This window comes from Chiloscyllium plagiosum, chromosome 3 (assembly GCF_004010195.1).
Source record: "Chiloscyllium plagiosum isolate BGI_BamShark_2017 chromosome 3, ASM401019v2, whole genome shotgun sequence".
In the NCBI taxonomy this organism is placed as follows: domain Eukaryota; kingdom Metazoa; phylum Chordata; class Chondrichthyes; order Orectolobiformes; family Hemiscylliidae; genus Chiloscyllium; species Chiloscyllium plagiosum.
In genome coordinates, this window is record NC_057712.1 from 88,527,927 (window position 1) to 88,540,183 (window position 12,257).

At 42.8% G+C, this 12,257-nt stretch overlaps 1 protein-coding gene across 1 annotated transcript in view; it reads left to right on the plus strand.

Annotated features, from left to right (window-relative positions):
- The window catches only part of LOC122547230 (NADP-dependent malic enzyme-like), a 434,918-nt gene that overhangs the window by 155,135 nt on the left and 267,526 nt on the right, over positions 1-12,257 (plus strand). Inside the window, exon 3 of the mRNA XM_043685873.1 lies at positions 5,163-5,312. Within this exon, the coding sequence (XP_043541808.1) occupies positions 5,163-5,312 (150 nt within the window). The remainder of the gene's footprint in view (positions 1-5,162; positions 5,313-12,257) is intronic.

The following is a 12,257-nucleotide window of genomic DNA, read 5'->3' on the forward strand; positions in this document are numbered from 1 at the left end:
TTAAACTCCATTTGCCACTTCTCAGCCCAGCTCTGCAGCTTATCTATGTCCCTCTGTAACCTATAACATCCTTCGTCGATATCCATAACTCTGCCGACCTTAGTATGATCCGCAAATTTACTAACCCATCCTTTTATGTCCTCATCCAGTTCATTTATAAAAATGACAAGTCAACAGTGGACCCAAAACAGATCCTTGCGGTACCCTCCTAGTAACTGAACTCCAGGATGAATATTTCCCATCAACCACCGCCCTCTGTCTTCTTTCAGCTACCCAATTTCTGATCCAAACCACTAAATCACCCTCAATCCCGTGCCTCTGTATTTTGCACATAGCCTACCGTGGGGAACCCTATCAAAGGCTTTGCTGAAATCCATAAACACCACGTCAACTGCTTTACCCTCATCCACCTGTTTGGTCACCTTGTCTTGGATTGTATCATTGGGCTCGCTCCCAACGATCCATGCCCCTTGGACTGTACCATCAGGCTCTCTCCTCCCAATCTGTGCCCCTCGGTCTGTACCATCGGATCCTCTCCCCTGAATCCGTGCCCCTCGGTCTGTATGATCGGGGTCTCTCCCCCCGTCCATACCCCTCGGTCTGTACTATTAGGCTCTCTCTCCCCCCCCGATCCATGCCCCTTGGTCTGCGCCATTCGACTCCCTCCCTCTCATCCATGCCCCTCAGTGTGTAACTCTGTGAACACCTTCCCACTGCCTGAGGAAGGTAGCAGTAAAATCCCTGGCCTTTACCTCTCTAATTCAACACCGAGTGACCAGAACGCAGACAGCTTGTGAGCCTCACTCGTATAAACCAAAAGATGAGTTTGATAGCATTTCCCAGTGTTTACAAGAACATTTTAGCAATGGTCATTCACTCCCTTCCCCCTCGCTGTTGAATCTCTCTATCCATTTTCATCGCTGGGATTCCAACGCAAATCTGTCCTCCCCACTACCACAAATCTTCTTTCAGTTGGATGCACGCAAAGTCTCGAAAGCACTTTGGCATAGCCTAGCAATCATGAACTGTGTCATATAAATGGAAGTTTCTGTTTCACCGAGGAAGGCCACTGTGATGGGCTCTCCCTTCTCCCTGCTCTGTTGTGGATAATATCGCTGTGTGGAGACAGTAAGCAGATGGGTAGACATGCTTTTATCTTTGCTGCCGGGTAATAGCAGAGTCATTGAGAGTTCAGAGGGGATATTTAATCTCTGATTTCATTGTGTTATTTGGCACTGAAATGAAAGCAATCAGACATTGCAGAACTTTCCTTTTGACGGTGGTCCAATAAAATGCTATAATGGCTCTTAAATTGTGCAGTGCATGAATTATTGCCAATGTAATTAAGATTCAATCACTTTTACGAGAGTGAATGCATTAAGAGCAGTGTGGGAAGATGGGGAATTCTGATCTGCTCATTAAATTCTGAGATTATCCCATAACAAAAGGAACTGTTAGATACTGACTAAGGTTATAGTGAGACAGGTCACATCCTTGTATCATCTAAATATCTTCCATCCATGTTTACCCCCATCTAACCAAACTATTGCATGACCTTGTGTTACCTTGGACAGTGTCACCCTGAAATTCATTAAAGCTGGATTTGGTGAGCTTATTCTTGGATGGGGAAGGTGGTGCAAAGGTTTGGTGGCACTGAGTTCTTTCTTGACTGTGAGGTTTCAGGATGGAGCTCTTTTTGTTGAGTAGGAACCCCTCTGCTCCTCCCCCCTGCCCCCCACTTAGAGACCCGAAGGTTTACTACTGTATGCCCAATGGAACACTGCGGAGGAGGCTGCCGCTCCAGGGAGCGAGTGGGTGGTGTTGGTGCCCAGATCCCGTGGGTAAGGCTGGCTGTATTCCCTGAGAGAGCTCAATCCCAGGGAGCTCCGATCACCTGGAGCTAGGGGAAGGGGCTGGGTCTGATCCCTGCAAAACGGGAGGGGCTTGATGTGCCATATTCATTCGAAGGTTCGGAATCCCAGTTACTTGAGCTCTTCAGGAGGAGTGGTTGGGGGAAGAGGGGGTGCTGCAGGTGGTAGATGGGGCGGAGGATAAACCCTGGAGACTGGGAAAGAGGACCCCCCCTACTCCTTAAAGTCATCACAGTCTTGTAAAGGCATAAAGATTCTCCATAAGTCCTCACTTCCCAGTGATCTGGGTTAAAAACCGCAAAACACACTGAATACAAAGTAGATAGCCCTGTCCTGGAATCCACCCCCTTTTCCCTTCCATGGGTGCATAATGTTATGAAGTTGTAGGAGTATACTGTACCTTTAAGAGAGAGTGAAAGCTGGCAAGGACTGAACAAGCACAGAGTGTGCTGAAAAATTTAAAAAATGTAGCAGGTGGCTGTGAAACAAATAGCCGGAGCTGAGTTGCCATGGTACATGACAAATTTGAATTTGGCCAATCAGTTTAAATTATGTCCCAAGATCCAAAATCCAATCAAATTTGAATTTTACTGTTTTAACGACATTGAACCAATGAGACGGTCCGATGTTTTGAAGTATAAAGATCAGTCATTTTGAACAGTTAGCCAGAGTGGCAAAGAGTGCGATACTGCCCACAGACTTGCTCTCTGAAAGGTACCTGTTCACGTGACTAGATAAATCTCACTTAACTAGATTCCCTACAGTGTGGAGACAGGCCCTTCAGCCCAACCCAAACTTTCAAAGAGTAACCCACCCAGTCCCATTTCCCTCTAACGAATGCAGCTAGCACTATGAGCAATTTAGCATGGCCAATTCACCTGATCGTACCGGAGGAAACCGGAGCACCCGGAGAAAACCCACGCAGACACCGGGAGAAGGTGCAAACTCCACACAGACAGTCACCTGAGGCTGGGATCGAACCTGGGACCTTGGTGCTGCAAAACAGCAGCGCTAACCACTGAGCCACCGTGCTGCCCCAAAAGCTGTATAGCAGAAGACTGAAGAAAAGACCCCGAAAAAGCTACAGAGGAAGAAAGACATATGGCTGGTTTGGGAAATTGATTTTTTTGTTAACTTAATTGGGGGGATTTATCGAATTAGTATAGTGTTGTACAATGGGAGGTAGATAAACCATTAAGACAAAGGAGGATTACATTGTATTTAGTTGTTTAATGTTCTTGTTTTTCTTGGAGGTAAAGAATAAATTGTTATTTTTTCTTTAAATAATTGGATTTGGTAGCTCTTTGTCACTAGTACTTTCACAGATTACGAGACAAGGTGAGATTTTTTGGGTTTAAGTTAGCAAAAGGGTTTACCCCATTATAACAATAATGACCAGGTGTGAGATTTTAAAATCCCTATCTGTTCCCTCCAACTGTGACCCACCCATTAATTGCAGCGACAACATCTCTCAGAGATGATTCGCACCAGTGTTCTCCAAGCTTTAGAGGGAAACTGAAGCTGACTTGAGGCTGGCAAATGGCAAACATAGCTGTCGGGAGGATTAACCTGTGTTCATCAGGCTGAGGCAGATGGCAGGAAAATGAACCTCTCTTTAATGGAGACATCAGACCCGACTCAAAATATTCAAAACACAGGCTGCAAAGGGAGCACGAGACTTGGGCTTATTCAAGGCTGTCACTCGTAAAGGTGAACATGCAAGGGGAGAGATCCCAGCCCCCCCACCACTAACATAGTCTGTCCCTAAATCAGATTCTGCAATAAAGGCATCGATCTTCGAATCCAGCTTGGAAATCATTTCTGCAAGGCTTGTCACTGTAGGTAAGTCCCCCGGGGCGCCTGTGGAATCCTCTGCTGCAGCTGGAGAGGGTGGGGGAGGGGTTCCTGCTTGCTGAGAGCTGCGGGCTCCCTTCCCTTTAGTCATTTTTACTTAGGATTAAATTGTTTAAATGTAATATTACACAACTAATTAAATTACACAACTATTATAAATGATTTTGGTGAGTGTGGTAGGGGGGGGGTTACCCACTGTACCCAAGCCTTGGGAGGAGCACTATAGACTCAGTCTTGCTGGGTCGCCGCCATCTTGGATCCCCCTGCCATATCATTAAGGAGTTGTTTGGTACAGAGCTTGAGCACTAATGAAAGGGCAAGAAATGGAAACTTCCTTTCTTGTACTCATCAGGACTAGGTCACAAACTGACCAGGATAAAGGAGCAAAGTTTATACAGCAGGAGTATGGGCCCTGACTGGTTGGTGCATTATTGACATGGATATGCAGTAGAATCTGTTAACTGTCAATCTTAGTTTTTAGACCAACCAAGTAAACTGTGGGCTGTGGTGTTGCTATGTGACTGGAGCAAAGATTTGCTGTCATCATGACCCATTTTTTTATTTTAATGAAGGTGCACAATAAGTGTATGAGCTAATTATATTTACACAAAGCAGTATTATATCATAATAATACATAGAGCTTCCAGCATGTGCAAGTGCATCACACACAACCTGACTGGTGATCTTAAATTGATTTTTGATATAACTCTTAGCACAGAGCAAATTTTTTAGTAGACTATTTCCAATAGCAGCATCATAATGGTAGATGTAAAATACTGTTCTCAGCCATGCAGGCAATGCCCTTGATGGGCATGATCACGCTGCCTGCTGGGAGTGGTCAATAGGATGTGTTGCTTGATCAGATTCACCAGTTCTGAGGACATAAGGTCTATGTACCTGACACCACAACAGCACTGAAAGTCATACATCATATTGCTTATTTGCGTGAAAGACGAAAGAATACTTTTGGCTTGCTGGGAACAAAAGATTGACTTGCATTCTTGATACCTGTACAGAATTGTACAATTTAAATGAATTGTATTGATTTATTGGAGGGTTCATCCTGCACCTTGTGATTTTATCCATTTATCAAGTTTGCCTTTCTGCTGTGGAGTGAACATTTTGTAATAGGTGAATTTGACTGACACGGCTGTGTACTTGTATTTATCATAAGCATGAATAAGATGTTGTAAACTCACTATTATGATTACGAAGTAATAGCTGTTAAATCTGTAAATATGGCAGGATTCAACTCAGATTCTATTAAAATTTCAAGTTTTCATGTTCTTTAACAATTTATAGCTTTAAAGAAAGTGCACCCTGTTAACAAAATAAATACATATTAGCCTTTTGCTTTTTCTAACTGGTCTAATGGGGTATGCTTTATTTGCTTGCTTCAACAAGTTGTTTCTTACTTTGCACTTCTATCATTTTAAGGTATGTATTTCTAACTGCCCTTCAAGACCGAAATGAGAAGCTCTTCTACAGATTACTGACCTCAGACATTGAGAGATTCATGCCTATTGTTTATACACCCACGGTGGGCCTGGCTTGTCAGAATTATGGACTTGTATTTCGCAGGCCAAGGTAAGTGATTGATGCACTGCAACACATCTATTGTGAGGACAATTGATCAATTTAAAAGAGTAAATAGATCCTTGTTTTGTCGTGACATATGTTGGTGGCAGCTGTAATTGTGTATCAGACTGACAACCAGTTTCCTAACCGGTCAATAACTATTCAAGCACACAAGCAGATGAACTTTGGTGCTAGTACTACCTCAGACTTGTTTTTACATCTCAAAACATATATGAATGTTTCACACTGCTGAAAAGAATCATTAACTTTCTTGAAGAACCAGTACATTTTCTAAATCTGTTGCTAAGACTTATGGAGATAGTCCTTTGTATAGCTATGTTGATTTGCTCACTAATAACATTCCACACTATCACTCCTCAGACGTTTAACCTGAGATACTGTTTCCCTTCATTTCTGTTGAGCCATCAGATACTTCAGTTAGAGATGTTAGAAAAAAATATTGCGAGCAGTGAGCACTGTAAATGGGTGAGACAGGTGTCCTCTAGAGAGGTGAGTTTTGATTGCTCAATGTTCTTCCCTTTGTCAAGGCAGGATGGGGGTGGGTATGGGGAGGAGGTAGTGGTCAGAGTGGTAGGTGTGGAGCATTAGGTGGGAGGGAGAAGATGTGTGAGTCTGCAGTCAGTTTCACGTATTGATGCTGGTCCTAATCTGGAATCTTGGTGGACAAGTAGAAATTCAAATTTTAGTTTACTTGATTTTCTTTTTTCAAATTATTTTTAATTTATTCATTGGTAGGCTGTGTGTGTTGCAAACAAAGTCAGCACTTATTGTCCATCCTAATTATCAGCGATTATTGAACAATTGCAGTCTGTGCATGATGGATGGCCTCACACTGTGGGCTGCTCTGAAGATGCTCCGAGTATCCTGACACAGGATGTCGCTGAATGTTGGTACGTTTTCAAGTCAGGATTGGTGTTACTTGGAGGGAAAATTGAAGCTGATGTTCTTGTTGCCTTTGTCTTCCTAAAGTGGAGGAGATTGTGTTTCAGAGGAGTTATTCTGTATACTATTAAAATGAACTTCTATTGGCAAGGTCCTTTTTATTGCCTGACTCTCGCTTTTATACCAAAGCTACCATGGAAAGAAACTCCGATGGTCCTAAAAGAGGAACATTTGTATTTGTTTTTGATGGTTTGAACCACCTCCTCCCAATTTTTTCAAAGTAGGGCATTTTTCCTTGGGAATCTGGAATTGAATCTGTTGCATTCCCTGAGTTATTTGCTGGAAGTAGCAATTGTGCTGTCCGTTCATCAAAACCAATTTCAAGCCTGCTGTGTAGCATTGTAGGTGATCTGTGATTGTTTCAACAGTGCTTAATATGGACAGTATGATGACAACATAATTCTCCCTTAAGTTGAATTTGAACCTGTGAATTTAACATATCACGTTTCTGCCAAGTTGAAATCTAGTACAAAACCTCAAGTAGAAATTGCAAACAACTGTGTGGTTTTAAAGGGATGAGGTTATGGTGCTGCATTCAGATCAGAAACCATGAGAAGAGGTTGTAGTGGAGCATGATCTGATCAGCCCAAATGGCCTGTTTGTGTCACTTATCCCAAATAAAGTGGTACGTTGAAAAAGTCATTGCAAACCGTGGGGATTCTGTCAATAGTTGAGAATGTACAAGTGTCTTGACATAATTTTGTTTGTCAGAGTTCATCCATGTGATCTTTTAAAAAAGTAATACACCAGTATAGTAACACTGCCTTAGAACGTAGAAAACTACAGCACAGAACAGGCCCTTTGGCCCACGATGTGCTGAGGGTTAATCCGAATGTAAAATAAAATAACTTAACCTATGCACTCCTCAACTCACTGCTATCCATGTGCATGTCCAGCAGTCACTTAAATGTCCCCAATGACTCTGCTTCTATCACCACAGCTGGCAATGTATTCCATGCATTTACAACTCTCTGCATAAAGAACCTTCCTTTGATGTCCCCTCTATACCTTTCTCCTAATATCTTCTAACTATGACTCCTTGTACCAGTCAATCCTGCCCTGGGGAAAAGTCTCTGGTTATTGACACTATCCATTCTCTCATTATCTTGTATACCTCGATCAGGTCACCTCTCTTCCTCCTCCTCTCCAGAGGAAAAAGTTCGAGCTTATTCAATCTTTCTTCATAAGGCAAGCCCTCCAGTCCAGGCAGCATCCTGGTAAACATTATTTGCACCCTTTCAAAAGCCTCTATCTTTCCCATAGTAGGGCGACCAGAACTGGACACAATATTCCAAGTGTGGTCTCACCAGGGACTTGTAGAGCTGTAGCAAAACCTTGCAGCTCTTAAACTTGATCCCCCTTAAACACGAAAGCTAAAACACCATATGCTTTCTTAACAAACGTATCCACATGGGTGGCAACCTTTGAGGGATCTATGTACTTGCATATGAAGACCCCTCTGTTCCTCCACACTGCTAAGAATCCTGTCTTTAATCCTATATTCAGCATTCAAGTTTGACCTTCCAAAATGCATCACTTTGCATTTATCCAGGTTGAACCCTATCTGCCATTTCTCAGCCCAGCTCTGCATCCTGTCTGTCGTGCTGCAGCCTGCAATAGCCCTCTATACAATCGAAGGCACCTCCAACCTTTTGTGTCATCTGCAAATTTACTAACCCACCCCTCAACCTCCTCATCCAAGTCATTTATAAAACTACAAAGAGCAGAGGTCCAAGAACAGAGCCCTATGGGACCCCACTCAACACTGACCTCCAGGCAGAATACTTTCCATCTATAACCACACTCTGTCTTCAGTCAACCAACCAATTCTGAATCCAGATAGCCAATCTCCCTGTATCTCATATTTCCTGACTTTATGAATGAGCCTACCATGGGAAATCTTATCAAATGCCTTGCTGAAGTCCATATACACCACATCCACTGCTCAAACTTCATCGACCTGTCTTGTCACCTCCTCAAAGAACTCAATAAGATTTGTGAGACATGCTCTGCCCCTCACAAAGCTATGCTGACTGCCTTTATTCACACTATGCTTTGCCAAATGGTCATAAATCCTATCCCTCAGAATTCTTTCCAAAACTTTGCTGACCATAGATGCAACACTGACTGGTCTGTAATTGCCAGGGATTTCCTTATTACCTTTCTTAAAAAGAGGAACAACGTTTGCCTCCTTCCAATACTCCATTACGATTCCAGTGGAGAGTGAGGAGGCAAAGATCTTCGCCAGTGGCTTAGCAACCTCCCTTTCTCACTTCCCGGAGCAGCCTAGGATAAATCTGGTCTGGCCCTGGGGGCTGATCAATCTTAATGTTTGCTAAAATTTCCAGCACATCAACTTCATCAATCTTGATCTGGTCAAACCTGTATCACCGCTCCTCAAAGTTCTCATTCACAACAACGCCCCTTTCCTTAGTGAAAACTGAAGCAAAAAAACTCATTTAGGGCTTCCCCTATCTGCTCAGACTCCATGCACGAGTTCCCTCTGCTATCCCCGATTGGCCCTATCTTCTCCCTGATCATTCTCTTATTCCTCACATATGAGTAAAACACCTTTGGGTTCTCCCTAATGCTTCTTGCCAAACCTTTTTCATGCCCCCTCCTGGCTCTCCTCAGTCCATTTCTGAGCTCCTTTCTCGCAAGCCTATAGTCCTTTAAAGCTGTGCTAAATCCTTGCTTCCTCCTCCTTATGTAAGCTGCCTTCCTTTTGATGAGAAGCCCCTCTGTTCTTGTCATTCAAGGTTCCTTAATCTTACCCCTTCTTACCTGTCTCCAGAGGAACAAATTCATGCATCACTTTTTAAAGTGCATCAGTTTTTAAAAGACCTGAGTAAGCAATATTGGTTCAGACAACATGTTTATGCCTCATGAGAGTAGTGGGCTGCTATTCCTAGAGTTTCCACAAAAGTTACCTATTTTATGAAAGTATGCAAAATGCCCCAATTTACCTGACATTTAGATCATTTTAACAGGGCAAAAAAAAATCAGCTTTGCGTACTTAATAGGTTATTGTTTTTTGCAAAAAGAAATTCTAGTTGAGGTAAACCAATTCTGAATCACTGAACTACACCAGGTAAAACTTTAACCCCTTATAAAGGACCCCTACACAAATGGAGAGAGATACGAAAGTAAAAGCCTGGATGTACGGGTAGAGGCCAAGACTGGGAAAGAAGTTTAATAGTCCGTGTCCATAAAGTTTGCTGAGAACTCTTTTTTTTTTTTTTTGCTTGATGGATTTGTTACTTGTCTGTCTGTCCATCCATTCATTCATCCATCAATTGACTGGTGGGAGGCAGAGTGATTCCTTCATATTTGTGAAGTCTCTGAATTATTGGTTAAGAGTCATAGCTTATGGTAACTGTTGAAGAACACCTCCAGTCTAAAGAGAACCAGTTTTTTTTTAAACCTGTAGAGAGAAAGAAAGCTCCTATTCGTGAGGTCTGCTGGCTTGTGACCAAACATTCACACCCGCAGGTTGTTCAGCTAGCTGGGAGCTAATCAGAGTGTTTGATAGGCAGAGGCCTTTATCATTGGTCTGGGATAGGTGATCAGTTGTCAATCAGCTACCTGTTACTGGACAAATCTCATTTTGCACGTACTCCCTGGTGCCAGTTGGCAACTAACCCCCCCCAACACCACCATTGCTTGAACAGGCACAGCAGCAGGATAAATAACACCTGCAATGAGTGGTCCACAATCAAGAATATAAAAAAAAGATTACAGAGTCGTGCCGCCTAAATAGGGATTTACAACTTCCTACTGGCTTTTTATTTGGAGAGAAGTCAATTCTCAGTTTAATCTTAAATGGAAGACCCCAAAGGATTTCAAGATTCTCCGTCGTGTGTCTTGAGTGATGTGGGCAACAGTAAGAACTGTGGGAGAGAACGTTGGGAATGAAGAGAATCTGATTTTTGACATCTAGGAGGTAATTTCTGATTTTATTTTACCCTTCGTTTTGATGGCAAGATCAGAATTTTGCTGATAAGCACCCTGCCTTATTTGCATCTCAGTAATAATCCTTCTCCCCTCACTGGTATAAAGCTTGCAATTCTCCCCTTGTCCTCTGTGAAATTAGATGGTGACATTTCCTAAGTTACAGGTTGGAGTAGTTACCTGGTGTCTGCTGATCGCCACGTACATCACGATGCTTACGTTTTAATGTCCTTTCACCAACATTTCTTTAAATGCTGTGTACATTATCATCCTCCACCCTTCATTCACTAAACTTTGCATTGACAAAGCATAAGCCTCAGCATGTAATTATGGTTGCACACGGACTGGCTCTGGATCCATTGCTGCTTGCCAGGACCCCAGTGTGGTGGTCAGGCACACCTTTTTGACTTGAAGCTCCAACCAGGTCAATTTCTGAATCAGACACCCCAGTCACTAACTATCAGTTTAGGGTGGACCTTCTGGCTCTTCGCTTCATTTCTTAGTGCTCCCTCACTTTGTGCTTATTTGGAGATTTTCAGCCTCTGCATTGCACAGCCTTTCAGCTAGAGGGAAGGTGGTTAATAGTTGTAGAGGAGGAGATGATGCTAGGCTGAGCCACTAAGTTGTTCAGGGAGATTGGGGGGCGGGCGGGGTTGGTTGTCCATGAATATCAGTAAGGTTTCTGTGCAGTGGCAGGGTTACAGTGAAAGTGAGGTAACAACAGGTAATGAGGCAGTTGACCTTGTGGATTGCAGAAGATTTAGCTGAACTACTTGCGGATGTGAATGTTTGGTCACAAGCCAGCAGACCTCAGGAATAGGAGCTTTTTTTTTCTGTAACGCTGTGCATTCCATCTGATTGAGGAGAGCAGCACTGACCTGGCCTGCTATCTGAATCCAGACTGAATGTGCTTAGCATCTTGTTGATCATCTAAGTAGAGGAAAGTCATCCTCTAGACTACCCTGTCCACCAAAACCTCCAAATCCCTATTTGGAAAGCTTGGTACTAGCTTCTGTTTCTGAGACATTGTTGCCTAAGAGGAGGACAGAGGGTGATGTAGCTCTTGGCTTGCAGTGTTTGAGATGGTATGCAGTTGGGCTTTAACAATGGCCTGTACGCAGGAATGTTCTTGCAGCCACAGGAATCTCATCTGCTGCTGCATGATGGCCAGGTGATTTTGTGGTAAGTGGAAGATACTGTGAGAAAAGTCTCTTCAGCCAGACTGAACACCTCATGAAATTCCCTGAACGTAAAAATGAGGAAATCCAGCCCAGAGTTCTAGAATGTTCCCTACAAAGGAAAATACTCTATCAGAATCCACCTTCCATTTATTAGTTGTTAGAAGTTTGCGACAAAAGGAAAAAGGAGCTGAAAAATGCTACAAATAACTACTAAATAGTTGAAAGATTGGGGGGAAAAAAATCAATTCTAATATAGTCTTACTGGAATTGCTGTTGAACTTGAACAATATCGTTTGAGATCACTAGCTGTGATTTAGAGATTAATATTGGTCTGTGTTCAAATTAAATTCCTGGCCTTCCTTCAAACTGTTGAATGCGTCAGATGGGGGTCAACCTGAAACAGTAAGCCAATTGCTACTTTGTACGCTTTCCCATTCCATTTTGAATGCAAGAAATTAGTGAAGTCTTCTAGGTAAATCCATCTTTTTTGTTGGTACACAGTAGCAATTGGAGTGTGAGCCATTCCTGTGAGAACTACTTCGTTTTCACCAGTTTTGAGGCCAAATTGGACGTCTCCACCAATAATTAGCTCTGTGATTTTGTAAATGGTACAGGGATTTGTTGCAGATGTTTTTCACCCCTAATTATGCACTGAATTGGCTGTTGATTGCTGTAATATAAAGAAGCACCACTGGTAGTTGAAGCCAAGTGGATGTTCTGGAGAAGCTGTAAATTCGGAAAGCAAATTTTCCAACTTCTAATGTTTCAGCTAATTTTTAGAGTCTAGTGTGATACCTGCATCTTGAAATTATTGCCAAGTTGTGTTCTTTCTATGTTGCTATTGCCATCATTAGCAACT